We start from the raw sequence: 16,655 nt of genomic DNA, 5'->3' as shown, positions 1-16,655 counted from the left end.
GACGAAGGCACTTGGAATTTCATCAGTCCCTGTCATTAAGTACCCACCTTCTCAGCAGAGAGCTCAGAAGGGAGACAGGAAAAAAAAAAAAAAAAGAAGAAAAAACCCAACAAACCAACACAACATATGGTTGAGGGGAAAGAAGGAAGAATCCAGGCAATTAAATTATGTGAGCAGTCTGCACAAGAAAACTTCATTATCCGACCAAGTTTGGCAATGGCACGGGGATTTTACACATAGTTGGAATTAATTCTTGTACATTTTCCTACAAAATATGAAGTGAAGCAGCACCACAACTTACTAATTCGTTTCAGATGTGATACTACTTAAATGTGCCCTACACGAAAGACTTCTGCACAGAGCAAACATCAAACCAAAAAAATTTATAAAAAAAAAAAAAATCACTGCACAAGTCCAGTAGCAGCTACCGGTGCTTGGGTGGCGCTGCTTTTCCAAGAATGATTTTTCTTGCTGCTCTTGTTAATTTAGGACATGAAATGCACCCAAAATAGTTAACTGATGGCTGGTGTTCCCTAAAACAAGATGAACTTACCATGTTAAAAATAAAAGCATCTGTTTTCAAAAAGTAAGACTTGTTATTGTATGTTTTATTATACCTTATAAAGATATACAAAACAGTTTAGTACTAAGATGACTACATGTTCTCCTTAGGGCTACATAGCCCTTATCAGGCACCTGCACACACCTACGATTGATTTTAGTGAGGTTCTTCCTTAATCCAAGTTCCTGCAAAGGAGGAATCCCTAAGATCTTGCCCCACCCCTCCACTTGTTCTCAATTACTCTTCTTTCTACAGCTCCGTTTGTAGGAAAGTATTGCAGTCATGCGAACCGTGACTCTTCAATTTATTCTTATAACTTACTATCTTTACCTTTTAAGGCAGACTGCTCTTCTAACACACTAAAAGTTGCCCTTCGTAGGGGGGGGGGGGAAAAAAAAAAAAGTGTCACCCAAAAGGGTTTCATTCAGTTTTCAGGACAACTCCAACCTTGGTCCGTGCTGAAAAACGACAGCACAACAAAAATCAATTGTCACCACAGGTACTTGGTTTTTTCCTTCCTTTTTAAACAGGCAACCAACAACTTATTTCCCCACTGAAACAGTTACACAATGGCTATATATCAAATTTGAAAACTCCTCAAAATTTCAAAGTCAATGAAAGCCAGATTCTAGAGGGAGACAACATGGGTAAAAAAATATCAATACACATGATATTTTAATACAAAATATTAGCTTTTTCTTTTTTTTTTTACACAAGTCAGGTTTTTTAAAATATAGAACCTTAAAAAAATGCACAAATTGCTATCCACATACTATAAACACTTTTTTGTGCTCAGTTTGATCAAGTTATCAGAACAATTTAAACACCAGTCCACAGTTTAAACACTGCCTTGAAGTTTTATGAGAACTATGCCGCACTGTGCGCTACCATTATTATATGTACAGTGTGAAGCGCCTTCTTTCAGTTTTAATACGGAAGTAGAAACTGTTCAGTTGTCAGGTTCTTTGTGCAAGGATTTCACATTCTACTCGTGCTCACGACAGATCTGCATTACACTTCAGTGGTATGAGCAACCACGTGTAATTCTGTGAATGTTCACTGGAAAAACGTCCATTACAGGTACTGAAATACATATTCTGGAAGTACAAGTTCTTCAGCTAGATAAAAGAAAACCTGTTATTGTTAGTTTAGGGGAAATACTAGCCTGATTAGCCAGAACTTAACAATTTCTAAGCACTGAAATGAATTTTGATTTCTCAAAGTTGAATAAAAGTAAGTAACTATCACATTTTCATAGAGATGAACTATATAGCAGGTACATCTCAGGAATATTTGTAATCGCCCGTTTTTTGAACCCATAGAAAGAAAAAAATTGCCCTCTAAGTTGGAGGTCTTAAAAGGTCTTGTTTTAGTAGTAAATCATCCACAAGTTGGCGGCCGTTAGCCAAGTAGATTTTAGGATGATTTACTTGCATTACAGTAATTTACACAATTGAACTTTATGCATACAGTACAAAACTATGAACAAAAAGGTGAAGCAAACTTTTTTATTTATATTCAGGTAAAAACATTAACCTGATGAAGTAAATTATTGCAGATTTGAGAAATCAGCACATAAAACAGTTGGACAGAGCATTGCTTACAGGTGCTTTATCTGTGTCAAAAGACAAAGGCTGAACTGTTTGTTCCAAGCTAGCGCTGGGGGAGGAGGGGAGAAAAAAAAAAAGAGACTACAAAAATAACCAGGAACTTAGATCAAGAACAACAAAACTGTTCACTCAAACAGGGAATGAAACAACTAAATTTGTCTTTTTAAAAAACTTTACATCGATTCGAAATGCTCTGGCCTTACCACAATACACACTGGCCAGCCCAAGCTGTTGGACTTCAACTACATGAAAGAAAGAATATTCTTCCCAGCCCCTAGTAAGAGGCTTTTGCTGCCTGAATCACTGTGTAAACAGCTCTAGAGCGTCGACTGGTAAAGGCTGTCGCCATTATATCCTACCACTACAAGTAAAACTATGCTATAAGAAAGGTTCTACCTAGTTACAAAGGCTGAATTATATTGACAATATATATTTGATTTCAGTAAAATTTAAATTATCTTAATCAGAGAAAGAGGCGTGGAGCAGTTAAATGCCCACGCTAACCAAAACATAACAATTGTTGAATGTTGCACACAAAAAGAACCAAGTGAATTGCACATCAGACAATACATGAGGATGGGTAAAATTAGAGGCAGGTGAGGGTACACAGAACTAGTCTACTAAACTAGATTCGTCAAATACATGGTGTGTTTTAATTTCTGTACTTATGTACAAAAGTTGTCTTTGGAGGAAAAACTTCAGACTTAGCTAGATGGATACACACAGCCCAGTATTAAACTGCACAGCGACATTTATTGTTCCAGCCTGGAAAAACATCCCTTTTTAAATTTCACACAGCAAAGCAAGTTAAAAACTTCACTCATCAAATAAATGATAATTTAAACAAGAACTTGCTAAAGAAACCTTGTCACAACAACTTTTAGGGCCTGATCACTTTAAGTCCAGAGGGGCCTTTAATGAATATCAACCAAGTGTCTTTGTTTATAATCTGCAAGCCGTTTTTCTACAACAAGGCGTAACACGTTTCCTTGACTCAGGTGATACATTTAGAAAAGAATCATGAGTTTCTCGTTTGCTGTAACAGGCAGACATTGCATTTTTCTTTGTGATCAGGAAAGATGGAATGACTGCTGCCCTTCTCTTGCAGCTATCAAGAGTTTTTCGCGCATTATCTCAATAGTTGAATAGTCCGGCAATTTGAGATAGTTCACACAAGTCATTACTGAGGGCAAGAAATCATCTGGATTCTCTGTTGACTCAAATGTCTTGCGTACAATTGTCAAGGGAGGATTCAAACTTCGAAAGCCTGTTAATGAGAAAAGACATTCAGAATAAGGTTGTTCCTCTTGAAAACCCACAGTTAACGCTGTGGACATCTACCAGCGGCAGAAGGATGCATCTCATAATCGACTTCTTAGTCTGTTTTCAAAAGTTCATTAGGCCATGCAGCAAGCTAATTCTTACCTAAAATTCTTTCTGTAGATTAGTTTCCCAAGATGAATTAAAATGAAGAAATAAGCTAATGCATCTACTGTTAACTCTGTGTTCTGTATACGTAAAAAACCCTTTTCCCATCACAGTATTTTTAAGAGTTTGTCGGTTTCATACACATTTTCTAAGGTTCTCAGGAATTATCTGACTCTTATACCTTATTTTTTCACTCCAGCTAAGGTTTTTATACTCCTAATTGTCAATCCTGTCTGTACCACCTCTCCTCAAAAGAATTTTTTTTTTTTTTAAAGAGAATCAACTCTTTCTTATAATGTCAATTCTTCAACTAGAAAAAAAAAACCCAAACTCCAAAGAACATAAGTAACGGAACAGACGCAAAAATTCTGGTTTTACTTGCAAGGTGTTCAGCTAGGAATTGGGTAAAATGTGTATTCTATAACGGTCCCTAACAAAGACAGCAAATTCCTCAGTTTTCCTCACTGCACCTCTCATCTAAACTCTGAAATCCGGAAGGGGGAGAAATTAAAGTTTATCACTATGCTAGTATTGTCTCCTATCTATAAAAAACGATTATTCTTTCCAGGTAGCAATGCATCATTTTGTTGTTGTCATAACTTTATGCACCCCTAGCCAAGGAATACAGTATTAAGGGGTTTCAGTGTGTTTTTTTTAAATTATGAACCTTTTTTTTTCCCCCTCCAGGAGGTTATCTGTTAAACATGGAGAGAGTCAATTGAACGAAGTGTCATGAGATAAACACAAAGTTTGAGAATTCTACCTGAAGTCCACCCAGCCACTTCTGAAACTAGAAGCGTCAAATAAGTATGAACCTCTAAAATACACAGATAATTTTTTAACTTTGCTGAAATAATCCACTTATTTTGAAATACATTAATAATATTGATTTCATATACAGCAATATGGAATAAAGAAAACCTACCTCCCACAGGCAGTCTGGGGCTACCCGTCACAAACTGAAGAAATAGTCTTTGCTGCTCACTGTCAAAGCTACTGAGAATTTCAAAGAGATACTTCACTGCTCGACTGAAAAGAGGAAAAAAGCAAACTATTATTTTGTTCACAGTTAAAATAATTGCATCAGATTCATATTCAGTGCAGTATGAATATTTTCAAGCAAATTTCATATAATTCTTTCAGCTTGAATGACATTATATCAAATTTAAATACGTATTTTCTTGTGCTTAAAACCACCCCCACATTACCTGTCATGTGTATAACCGTGATCTGGCCTGCAACATTCCATTAAAGTCTTTGCATCCCAAGTGTCCGTTTTACTGCCGCACAAGAGCTGCTCCAACTACAAAATGAAAAAACAAGGAAGGAAATTTTGCCTTTCAGAACTTGAGGTAGAACAAGTACTGTCCTTGCTTCTATTCCAGCATTCCGCTCTCGGGAACGGCTGCTGCAAAACAACCTCAGCCACTCCGCGCAACCCGCCCCAATCCTTCGAATGCAGCAGCTTCGGCCCAATGACAGCCTCACCTGCTGGATCTGCTTTTGCCTACAGTCCAGTACCACATGGGATGCTGAAAGTATCTCTTAGAACAAAAGATAGTTCTAATAAGCAATTTATACCGGAGAACAAAAAATACCTTAGCTTTTTCAAAGTCTCACAATTTTAAAAGAAATCTAGGGGAATGGGACAAATAGAATGTTTACATTTGCTTTTTAGAACTCTGAGCTCTTCTCTGAAAGAAAAAAAATAAGTCAGTCATTAGAGATGGATCTGTCAGATAGCAGTTTTGCACTAAGATTATCTTGGCTGTTCTTCCTATGCACTGGGGCAAGCAGAGATACAGGCTACAGCCAAAATGTTAAAAGCTTCTGCAGATCCTTCTAGGACACATGAGGAGTTGTAAAGCTGCAATCTCAGTAAAACCAGAAGTTTGACACCCTCAGCTGTTCTGTTCACGAACAAGAGAGTTTTATAAGTTCTTTCTAATAGTTTAGGAGTGGTTTGTAAAACAGTTCAAATGGCTCGAAAGCTACCAGCAAGGGAACACGAGATCACACACGTATAACCTATTAAGGAAACTATATCTTACATCTCGCACTACTCCCATGGCTTGATTTTGACCAACCATGTTAGTAGATTAGCAATAGACTAGTGTCCATATTTTAAAATTTCCAAGCAGAAGCAAGCATCAAACCACACCAAACAATGACAAGACGGAAGAATACCATCACTTATACTACAAAACGGAGAATTTTGGGTAAAACACTGGTGAAACTAGAATAATCTGCCATTTTTACTAGCCTTAAATTTGTTGCAGAAAAAGGTGGTGGTGCTCTTTGAAAGTAGTACCAAGAGAGGCATGAAGAAGAATCGCTATGAGCAGTTACAGATCTCAGCTTGAAGAGATTCTTACACTGCAAAGCACCCAAACCAAAGAGTAACATGAAGGCTTGGCCAGCACGCTGCTTCAGAGCATCCTTAGCATTTCCTCACGACACCAAAAGCTGTAAGTTTATGAAGGTAAACAAACCATTCAAAGTACTGTCTTCAAATACACTCCCTAAAGGCAGAGTAATAAAACATTCTCTCTCCTAGCCCAGACAACCATAATTGTGTCTTAATTCAGCCCAACTTAGTGCAAGAATCTTAAAAGGAAATTGGTACGGTGGGTGGCGAGAACAAGGCAAGACCCACTACCCTTATTCTTTACTCCTTCATCTGAATCTCCTCTTACTGTCTAAAGCTTTGTTAGAGAGCTGGGGGTTTTTTAATACAACATCCAGATAGCATCCACAGCTACAGTTATTAAGAGGTACTGCAATACAACGAACTTATTAAAGTATCCACAGCAATATAGCGAGCCTACACTCTAACGTAAGCACTTTTCTCAGAAAAGCTGGATACACTCAATTTTAAAGAAAAATGGAGCTGTTAATAATAAAAGCATCAAATAAATGACCACCAAACATAGAAATCTTTAATATTAAAGTATACAATTTAAGGGAGACCAAGTTTTATTGATACGCATCAGAAGTGTAAAGTAATCAGACTCTGCACAACTGCTCTGCATCCAGAGCACACGTAGGTTCAGACTGTCCATATGTGTAGATATAAGGTTATAAAAGCATCAGTAAAAACAGGTTTACCAACCTCCTCAGGATAGAAGTACTGAAGATGACTGAGGGGGAAGACTGATTCGAATCCATCTCTGAATGAGTCAAACTGTCTGGCAACACCTTCGTTTAGTGCCCAGAATATAACCAACTGCAGTGAAGAAAAAAAAAAGTGTCATTTGAACAAAGGAAGCATGGAATGATCACTACTGGACAAAAGACCACGCTGCAGAAACACACGCTACCGGAGCTCAGCTCACTGTAGTTGTGGCAGAGCTTGCACTTTGATTCACGGAGCTGCTCCACAACATTGTCTCATTCTGCCTTAAATCACAAGCTCATGCTGCTGCACAGGAGCAAGTGCAGTGCTGCTACAATGCAACAGACACAGAATTTGTGGGTTTTTTTCTTTATAACTTTCTCATGTGGTCTGGCATTACACAATCCCATGTTTATAATATCCTAAGCATGCAACTCAGAGTTGAAACAACTTATTTGCCTTTACTTTTGATAAAAGAAAGTTAATACATGGAATTCAAAACAGCTAGTTAAACTCTTTCTATTTAACAAAATGTTTTCAAACAAACCTAAACATTTAATAGATATTTTTAGAAGCCTAACCTAGACCATCTCTCTGTACATTGATATCCATTTAAAATTCAGCAACTGAAACAAATCCTACAGTCAGTACTATACTAGTTTCTAATACATAGTTACAAAAAATTTTAGATTTTTTGTTACATTAAGTAGCTTAATATTACAAGAATACATGGTTACTGGGATTTGGTAAGAATCATAAGGCAAAAGACAGTAAGACAGCAGTCTAGGCTTTCTGGGTGTGCTTTTTGTTCATACCTGCAGTTACCCTTCTCAGGACTGGTGAGAATAAGAAGTGGACAGCATGTACTGAAACAAACCCTGAGGGAGAAGGGGACATGACACAAACAAGACCAAATTTTAAATCCCCTGTAGCCAGTATTTCTCCACTGAATTAAAAAGATACACTATACATGGCACATTGTATGCCAAGTTAAGATTCTTTTGTCAGTTAGTGCTACTGATGATTACACTTGCCTTGGCCACCATCAACTCCAGCAGGAAGTGAAGGCTGATTGTAAATGCTGTGTCATCAACACACAGCTACTAGTTTTTAAATGTGTTAAAAGTTCTGATCAGGAATACTGAGAAAAGCTTTGAAAGGCATCTAAGCAGGCATCTGAATACAATTAAAAACCTGATTGATACTGCTGGACTCCTGAAGCAAGTATTTAACCCTGTCCCAGTAAGAGCTACTTGTTCCGGAAAGTTCTCCGATATGAAATCCCACTGATGCTTTCCTACAAAGGACTCAGGCATTGAATTTGAGGTAAGATACATACCCCTGTTTTCACACGTCAAGTTCTAATACTGAAGAGCAAGCTGGTAGGCACCAGCAGCACAGAAGGCTGTTCTACTGAGCTCTATAATGTAGAATATTCTATGGCTATTCTAGCAGCAGAGTTGCTGACTTAGCATCACGATTACTTTCTATGACCACAAGTGTGTGGCAAAATTAAGCTGCACTGTATTCTTGTGGATTCAAAGAAGAGACCGGCTTGTTATGCCAAAGACTACACTCTGGAAACTTTTTGTCCACAGTTTTAGAACAAGAAAATTGGTCTCTTTCTTTATAGTGCTGGGGAGAAGAGGGTGGGAGGCTGGGGAAGGAAAAAAAGAGAATGAAGTCTTTTGCTATACTGGTAGCTGAAATAGTTCTACTTTCTGATAGAGGTAGCTTCTGTGGGAACTGTCCTCAGGGAAAAAAAGGGAGGTGGAGGGTAGAATGGCATGACTGCAGGAAAGGCATGAAGAGTAGCAGTAGGATATTCTAGCTTTATCAACTCCTTTTAATGGTAATCCACACTCAACTTTTTAATGAAAATGACATTTTCAAGAGCAGTGCTGCTGACCCACAGGGAGCTGTACAGGCAAACTGGTAAATTAAATATACTTTTTCTAAATTGCAATTCATCATACTTGTGATACAGAGGACAGTAATTTTCCCTCTTGAAATCTTTTCAATTTCCTTGACATCAAGTCTGCAATGCTAATCACTGGGATCTAGTTTAAAGTCTCCTCTATAAGGCAGGAATATAAAGACAAGGATGCAACAAAAATTGCATGTCCTTTAAAGAAAGTAGTCCTGAAAGCTGTTTAGAAAGAAGCGGAAAGCAAGCTTTTGGTAGTGATCTGCTTTTCCTTTACAGTGCCAGAGGCCTGCAACAGGACAACTACAGGCTTGCAGACACCTCAGATGTTCTCAGTAGATCAGATACCTGATACATGTTACCCAAATGAAAAACAACAACTGACTGCAAACTGTATGAAAATCAGACGTGAAAGCAACCTTGCTCAGCTTTCCTCAGTAAACAGAGACTGCAAATGCTGTTTCTAATGAACTATGGTTGTTGGCATTGCCCATCATTACGTCTGCAAACAGCTTTATATCCAAATATGTTTAATTTTCTAAGTGATTCTTGACTGGCAGAATTTGCTTTCAGCAAATTAAGATATGAGAACTGATATGTGTATAACAGCTCGAATCTGGAACACGAACAGCAACTGCTCAAAATTCAGTTGTAAGGATTACGGAGTAACTTTGCAAAATTCTCAGTTGTTATCCAGGAGCTTATACGTCCCTTACTGAATCATTCCTACCAAAACATCAGATATATGTTTCTTATTAGGGCTTGAAAAATCTTAACAGCCCTCAGAGTGCAATTGGCAGCAGACTAACCTGTCAGAAAATGCATTATTTAGGAATAGGAATAATGGCTTTTTCATGATGCAATCAATCATTCTTACCTCCACCCCACTCATGACTTCATGTGATAATATTGCCGCCTTCCTGCCTTTCCCCATCTCTTTTCCAGGCTGTTTTTAACCTATTCCCTTTAACACTCTCATATGCAGGTTCTCCTACCTTTGTTCAGCAGTATGACCATTTTGTTTTTCTAGGTTTTATGTCCCTTCTGACATAGGAATAAATAAATATGCAGCTGTAGTGTCAACTTATTATGGCACTGTTTTGTTGTCTATTCCTTACCTTTTTTTATGGTTTGTGGTTTTTGTTTGCTTGTGTGGGGTTTTTTTGTGGGCATTTGTTTTTTTGTTTTTTAAAAACGAAACACTACTGTTCTAATTTTGACTCCAAAAGCAACTGAACTTACTTTTTCGTGAGTCTGACTCCAAACAATTTCACTATTACTACAGCATTTCAAAGCCCACTGAAGTGTGAGTAGCAGGTGCTAAATCACTATTGCAAACAAATTCATTATCATACCCAGATATAAGAACTTGTTAAAAGATTCTGAAAGTCCACAGCTCAAATTACTCTGCTTACTACAACACTTCATCCAAAAAAACATACTTCAGGCTCTTTTGCAGTATAAAGTTTTCAAGTCAGGTGCACTGACTAGGATTCAAACAGCTTCTGTCGTAATGAAGTGGTACAGAAGAGAAGCAATCAGTAGGAAAATTATTGCTGTGGCCAGTTCATGAGAATGAACTGAAATATATATGGGAACAAACTACTTGGGAGTAAGGCAAGGAAGAATAAAGAAAGTTTTAGTCCTAGCTTTGCTTCTACGTACTCTGAGGTACTCCTCTAAATTGTGGATGGTGACCGGTGTATCTTTTCCCCCTTTTTTCAGTTCTATATTAGGAAACCCAGGAAGTGTGAAGTCCAGCCCTAAATCTTCCACTGAGCAGCCATTCATAGTCAGAGCCTCCAATGCATACTGTAGACTTTCTTTGGTCTAAAAAATTAGAAGGGAAAACCAGTGAGAACAATTCATTGTCATTAATTTGTCCAAAAGTTATATCTTCTAAAGCAGTTTTAAGCGAACATTTCTATAAGAATATTACTAGTAATATTGTTACAGTAATCCTTGCTTTCCTTCTATATTTTTCATACATAACAGTAAACCAAGACAAACCAAATAAACTGTCTTAATGGATAAACTTGAAAAATCATAACAGTACACTTTTTCCTAGCAATTTTAGAATTACTTTAACTTCTTGCTTATTATTTATTTAGGGAGTACTACTGCCAGAAAAGGAGATGTGTAATATGCTAAAGCTCTTAAGCTACGTTTTTCCCTTAGAATACTTAATGACACTCATATTTGCCATGCATACTGACATTTTTCAGTTTTCATCCACCAGGTTTCAGGTGTTTCAAACTCTTGTTGGGAAATTAAAAGCGGTGCTCCAGAGAGAGAGAGGGTGATACAGTGAGGTGAAGAGGAACAAAGGCCCACAAGCCTGTAGTGACTTCACCAGTAACAAAGCAAATGTATTAAGAGCATAAATTAGGTTATTACTGCCTACCATCTACTAACATTGGATGCTAGGAAGAGGATGCACGCCAAAGACCTTTATCCCTACTCTGCAGGGAGTGGTACTATTTACAGTTAAGAATGGATAACCTTGAAAAATTAAGATTCTTCTGTATCTATGTGAGCATACAGGTGCTCTTATATGAAGCCAGTTATATCAGTTCTGCATACAGCTCTTCAGAGGGGGAGGAAAAAACCACAAAAGGCACATCTAAGAAAACCTCAAAATTTGACTAAACCAACTAATAAGAAAGCCAAGCCTTTTAAATGTTCAAAAATCAAAGATAGACTTTTTTTCCCCAATATTGAAGTTGGTTAGTCTTTTCAAAGTGAAACAAAAAGTGATTACCTGAAGCAAACATCTGGCAGTTTTAGCCACTTCTAGCCTATGTTTAATCACACAGAAAAATCTCATAATAAATTTCTCATGTTAGAGTCTATATTACAGAAACACTGTTTTATAATTACTAGCCACTGATTTAATAACATTAAAACTACTCCTTTACTAGAATGAAGTCATTATCGCTATCACCCATCAGTATTAAGCACTATCATACACTCTCAATTATGGCTGCTTCATAAAATCCAAATATGTGAAGGTGCACTCCTCCACTCTTAGGGCTACTTTCCCACCTGTGTTTTGTCCTGTTCAAGTCTTTTCTTTTGTCTTACAATATCTTCAAGGTGATATATTGATTTGGCGACTACTGGATCAATACTGAACAAGTCATGTGATGTCAAGGAAGTTTCCTGTCGTAGCATCCATTTATAAAAAGGAAGTCCAAGAGGAAGGTCCACCTGGAAATCAAAACGTTGTTTAGTATTGAACTGTCTTCCAAAATTGTATCTTTTGCTATTTTATCTCTTGACTATATCTAGAATACTATTTACTAATTCATAGTTCTGGCACACACGAAAACACTGTGTCTGACTGTTTTCACCTGAGAAATCTACAGTCAAGAAAACACAACTGACTGCCTAGTGCATACACGTTTGAGCAATCAGCAAGCCAGCAGCTGGAATAATAGGAAGCCCAAAATGATCTTGAAAGAAGACTGGAGAGAGACTGCAACACATGGCAGGCAATGGCTTTTCCTTTTTTCACTATGGTCTCAAAAGCCACTGCAAACATACGCTGCCCTTTGCCCCTGAAAAGCTCAGCCACATCCCTCTTCCCCCTGCCCAAACTGCTAGAGCTGAAAATAATTCCATGCAACTCAGTGCTGTTTGTTCCCCAACAGTCAGAACTAGAATTTCCACTTAACCCTTCAGAATCATATTTTCCATTTTATTCTCACCAGTCTAAAATCCATGATTGCCTTGGCCATTAGTTTTCCCAAAAAGCGAAACTTCATTTTAACTTTTGCAATGTGAGCTGGCTTGGCTGTTCTACCAAAAGGAAGTGCAAAAAGGCCTTGAAGGTTATGGATGTACTTGGTACCTTCCTGGCTTCCTGTTGAGGGAGAAAAAAAAAAATTCAGTAAATACGCTGCTAGATTCACTCCAGATACAAGTTTGAAAGCAGCTATCAGATAACCATAACCTAAGGCTTCTTATAATATTAAAAAAAAAAAACAGCTCCACACAAAGATAACTACACACTATCATAAGGCATATTATCAGACCACAAACTGAGCTGCTCTTTCAAAGGTATTCACATAATTAAAGTCAACTTAGAATCAATTCAATATTAGATCAATATTGATATTTTAGGTAGTAAAACATTTACCTTTTGGATTGGCTAAAGTCACTTCTTCTCCTCTCCAAAGGCCTAAGTCTGCTCTCTGTAGTTCCTGAGATACAAGTGCATAGAACTCTAGCGTGGGGCCTAGGCCTGTGCCAACCTTCAGGAGGAGGGAGGGTGCAGGGAGAGGAAGGGGAATGAGATAAATAAGTGAGTCCATTAGGTCAGTCTGAATATCAAAATCTAAGTCTGAGAAATATAGTACTTTATTGGCTATAAAGAAGACTACGTTGCAAAAAGCATCTAGAGAACCTAACTAGGCCAACATTTACAGCACGACTGAGACAGCTTGGAAAGACCACATATCAGAGGGATAATAGTGGAATAAAAGCATTAAATACCTAACAAACATATTATACAGGAAATGCACACAGCTGTTTACTTAGAGTTAGAAAAAAATATGTGCTCTGCAGAATAAGACTGATTATGAAATTTAGTAGATCAGGAAGAGTTTCTTGTAGCAACTAAAAATCACAACCAAGTGGATTAAGGATAATTAATAGATACAATTTCGTGACACCAGCAATGGGAAGGACCAAGAGTCAGACCAAGTCATTCTAGGAAAGTTGTAGCTTTTTTGTACTGATCTTCAGTAAAAAGGGGTTAATTAGACTGCATTGATATTACTTACCTCATTCTCGTACTGGATTTCCAACATGGCTCTTGAACTGCCTAGATCCTGCATCACAGATTCTGCCTGTTTCAACAGCTCATCTCTGTTCACAGTGCGCTACACATTAGAGAAGTTTTAAGTAGTGAAATTATGTCTGTAAGTCCCAGGTCCCCAGGCAGTTACAACAGGGAAAGAGTAGTTATGCAAGTTTTTTCACCCCATGCTAATAGTTCCCCAGTTCAACAATTTGTAAGCTTATGCTTTGATAATTCTTGCTTCTATATGAAAACTGAAATGTTGGACATGAAATGAAAAACCAAGGCCTTACAGTTGTCTCAGTGTAACTAATAGGTACTCGTGCCAAGAATCTGGCAGTAGGACTACAACATAAAAGAGGTGTTGTCATGTGATGTTACATACCTCAACTAACATGCGGAGAAGAAAACACAGAATAGAGATGTCAAAATCCAGCAAAGGAATAATCTTACACCCTGCCCTTGTGGATTCTTTAGTAGGGAAAGCGGCAGGTTTCAAAAAAAAGAACAAAACATGCACCCAACCAAAAAAATAAAACCAAAAACCCCAAACAACAAAAACAACCACCAAACAACAAAAAGATCCAACCCACAACAGCACTGGGGTTCTGACATGTTGAAAGCTATTTTTGCGCCCAAAATGTATTCAAGACCATATAGCAGATCTGCACTATACAGCAGAACTTAGTTTAAGATAACAGACTGAAGGCAAACACCCAAGACTGCCTCAATTTAAAACAATCACAGCTTAGTTTTATTACATTGTGACAGGAGGCTTAATACTGCCCCAGAATACAAGGACAATGTTTTTGTTTAGTCAGTTAACACTTAAGGGTCTAAAACCTATTGCCTGAATTCTTCTGAAATTTTACATAGAGCAAAACAGATGTTTACAAGCTAATACATGGAAACAGCACTAATGTAACCTAAAACCTGAAGTTCATTCTTGGAGTACAGTTTCAGAAACTATGTAAAGACCAAGTCAAAATTAAGCAGGATGTGAGAAAGCAGGGTAGAATACTCTAGCCCCTCCTGCCACCTAGTGGCAGATACCTAGAAGATAGCATGCTTTTGACTCGGGGGCTTTTAAAAGAACAGAAAGAAACTTCCCCCTCATCGGTGTACTATCAAAACCTGCAGTTTTACAAATAAATCTTCTCACAATGATATTCTTAAAGGCAATATAAAATAAACATACCATTCATTCAATTTTTAAACAAGATATACCTACCTTTTTCCTGTCCAGTCGCGGTGCCACTCTGCTATCCTGAGAATCTGATTGATTGATTTCTGGATTAGTATCCAGCAGTCTTTGCATGGCTCGATCACGATCAAAAGCAGTTACATAAAACAGCATTTGACGGGTATCAAATGGAAAGAAAAATGGGCTGTAAAGAGCATTGGATTAGTTAGCTGAGTTTCAACTAGCATCTATGACTATAGTTCAGTTTAAAATACAACAGAAATGCAGTATGCCTGAAATTAGTGCTTTATTGAAAACACTGGTGAAAGCAGCCTCCAAAGGGAGCCTTCCAGAACACATTTTAGTTTTAGTTACAACGTTTATGAGCAAGAGTCTAGAGATGGAATTTAACGTAAGAAGGAACCACAAAGATTCCGAAGCTTCTACTCTTGCAAAAAATAACTCATAATACTTGAATGCCTTGGTTATTCAAAGTTTGTATCAGAAAATAAATACTCTTTTACTTGTTCACACCTGCTTTACAATTAGTAAATCTAACTCAGCTCAAAGATTTTAAGAAGGTTGTTCAAGCTCCCATATTTGGGGGGAAAAAGAATGAGAACCAGCCTACAGCAGCATCAGCAATTTACCTTCCACCATTTTCAAAAAACACTTCAAATTATCTGTGAAAGAATACCAGAGAAGCTTACTATTTTAATTCATCAGTTCTACTATTCTCAAAGGCATGTGTACATTAACAGTGCAGTTCTCTGCTGACATTTAAGCGAAAAGGCAGTTTTATGGAACAAATAGTGGTATAGATGTATGTATAACAATATACATTCATACTTATCGTTTGTTACTTGGAATGTTTATGAAGAAATTTAGAGATCTTATTTTAAAAATGAAAAACCAAACAGTTTCTTTAGAGTACATATTTCCAGTCAATTGTCACCAGTGTTGCTTCAATTAACCTGACCTTCTTGGATTTTTCAAGTAACTGATTTCTCGTTATTTCAAGTGCAAGAGTTTTAGAGCTTTCACTCTGTGTCAAGATACTACAAAATACTATGAATATAGCTTTATAAAAATTATTTATTTTCAGTAATTACAAAAATATTTTCCTTTGCACCATATCGAATATGCTAAAATAAATGTGGTGGTATGACCAAAATGTCATTAAGTAGTTTAACAGGAGAAAAAAATACCTCAATAATCAAGTACAATTATTTCAGTAAGAAAACTTCAAATTGCTCAGAAACTCCTGAGAAATGGTCCAAACTTTGCAGCTAGTCTATCCCTCCATATTTGGTTTAAACCATGCAATAGAAATGTAAACATTCATCCAAGTGTCACTATGGAACTTAACAAGATTTCTGTGCCTACATTTTACTCTCCCCCAGCACTTTCAAAAGCCTTGTAACACAAGCTCCACCTGGGCTGCCCAGCCAGGAGACCGACTAATTTCAAATTAGAAATACTATACGGTAAGTCATTCATACCATGTTTTTCCAAGTTCTGTCAGCCAAGTTGGTATGTTTCCTGTCATAATTACCAAAGGATCCTGAAGCTGCCTGTTTGCTTTTGCTGTCAGTTTACTGTTGATAAACTCTGAGGTTGGAATTATCTCCTTGCAGATTGCATTCTGTGTTAAATAAGAACAATGTACTTCTAGTTAAAGAAATGCTGGAAGAAATATCAAGCCTTTATTAAGAGGGCTTTTTATGCTTCTAATTTGCTTATCACAAGAAAAAAAAAAAACTTTCATTGTCACTTTGGTCATACATAGTCTAAACCATGAAAGAAAGACTGAGTAGATTTTTACTACCCATTCTTTTCAGGAATAATGTTGCTTTTTGAACTTCAGGAAGGAAAAAAGCATGGAAAGCGTGTTTAACACACTATAGAAGAAATATGATTGAGTATAAGAATTTATAGCCTGCATCTTACCAGATGTTAGAGACATAGGCAGGGGAAGATGATAGTATTTGCATTATTCTGTCTTGGTGGTGGGCAGCAGACAAGG

At 37.3% G+C, this 16,655-nt stretch overlaps 1 protein-coding gene across 3 annotated transcripts in view; it reads right to left on the bottom strand.

The window, feature by feature from the left end:
* Window positions 1–1,272: 1,272 nt before the first annotated feature.
* TRIP12 (thyroid hormone receptor interactor 12) overlaps window positions 1,273–16,655 on the bottom strand; it is an 81,919-nt gene continuing 66,536 nt past the window's right edge. For all 3 annotated transcript variants that reach the window (XM_074153384.1, XM_074153383.1, XM_074153385.1), the window contains 11 exons: window positions 16,132–16,274; window positions 14,678–14,834; window positions 13,430–13,528; window positions 12,784–12,898; window positions 12,353–12,507; window positions 11,688–11,852; window positions 10,308–10,472; window positions 6,713–6,826; window positions 4,809–4,903; window positions 4,526–4,629; window positions 1,273–3,439 (listed from right to left, as the gene is read on the bottom strand). In XM_074153384.1, the coding sequence (XP_074009485.1) occupies window positions 3,243–3,439; window positions 4,526–4,629; window positions 4,809–4,903; window positions 6,713–6,826; window positions 10,308–10,472; window positions 11,688–11,852; window positions 12,353–12,507; window positions 12,784–12,898; window positions 13,430–13,528; window positions 14,678–14,834; window positions 16,132–16,274 (1,509 nt within the window). In that variant the 3' untranslated portion in view covers window positions 1,273–3,242. The remainder of the gene's footprint in view (window positions 3,440–4,525; window positions 4,630–4,808; window positions 4,904–6,712; window positions 6,827–10,307; window positions 10,473–11,687; window positions 11,853–12,352; window positions 12,508–12,783; window positions 12,899–13,429; window positions 13,529–14,677; window positions 14,835–16,131; window positions 16,275–16,655) is intronic.

The sequence above is a fragment of the Numenius arquata genome, chromosome 9 (genome assembly GCF_964106895.1).
Source record: "Numenius arquata chromosome 9, bNumArq3.hap1.1, whole genome shotgun sequence".
NCBI classification, from domain to species: Eukaryota; Metazoa; Chordata; class Aves; order Charadriiformes; family Scolopacidae; genus Numenius; species Numenius arquata.
Note: the sequence above shows the minus strand (reverse complement) of the source record. Positions and strands in the feature narration are given on the sequence as shown.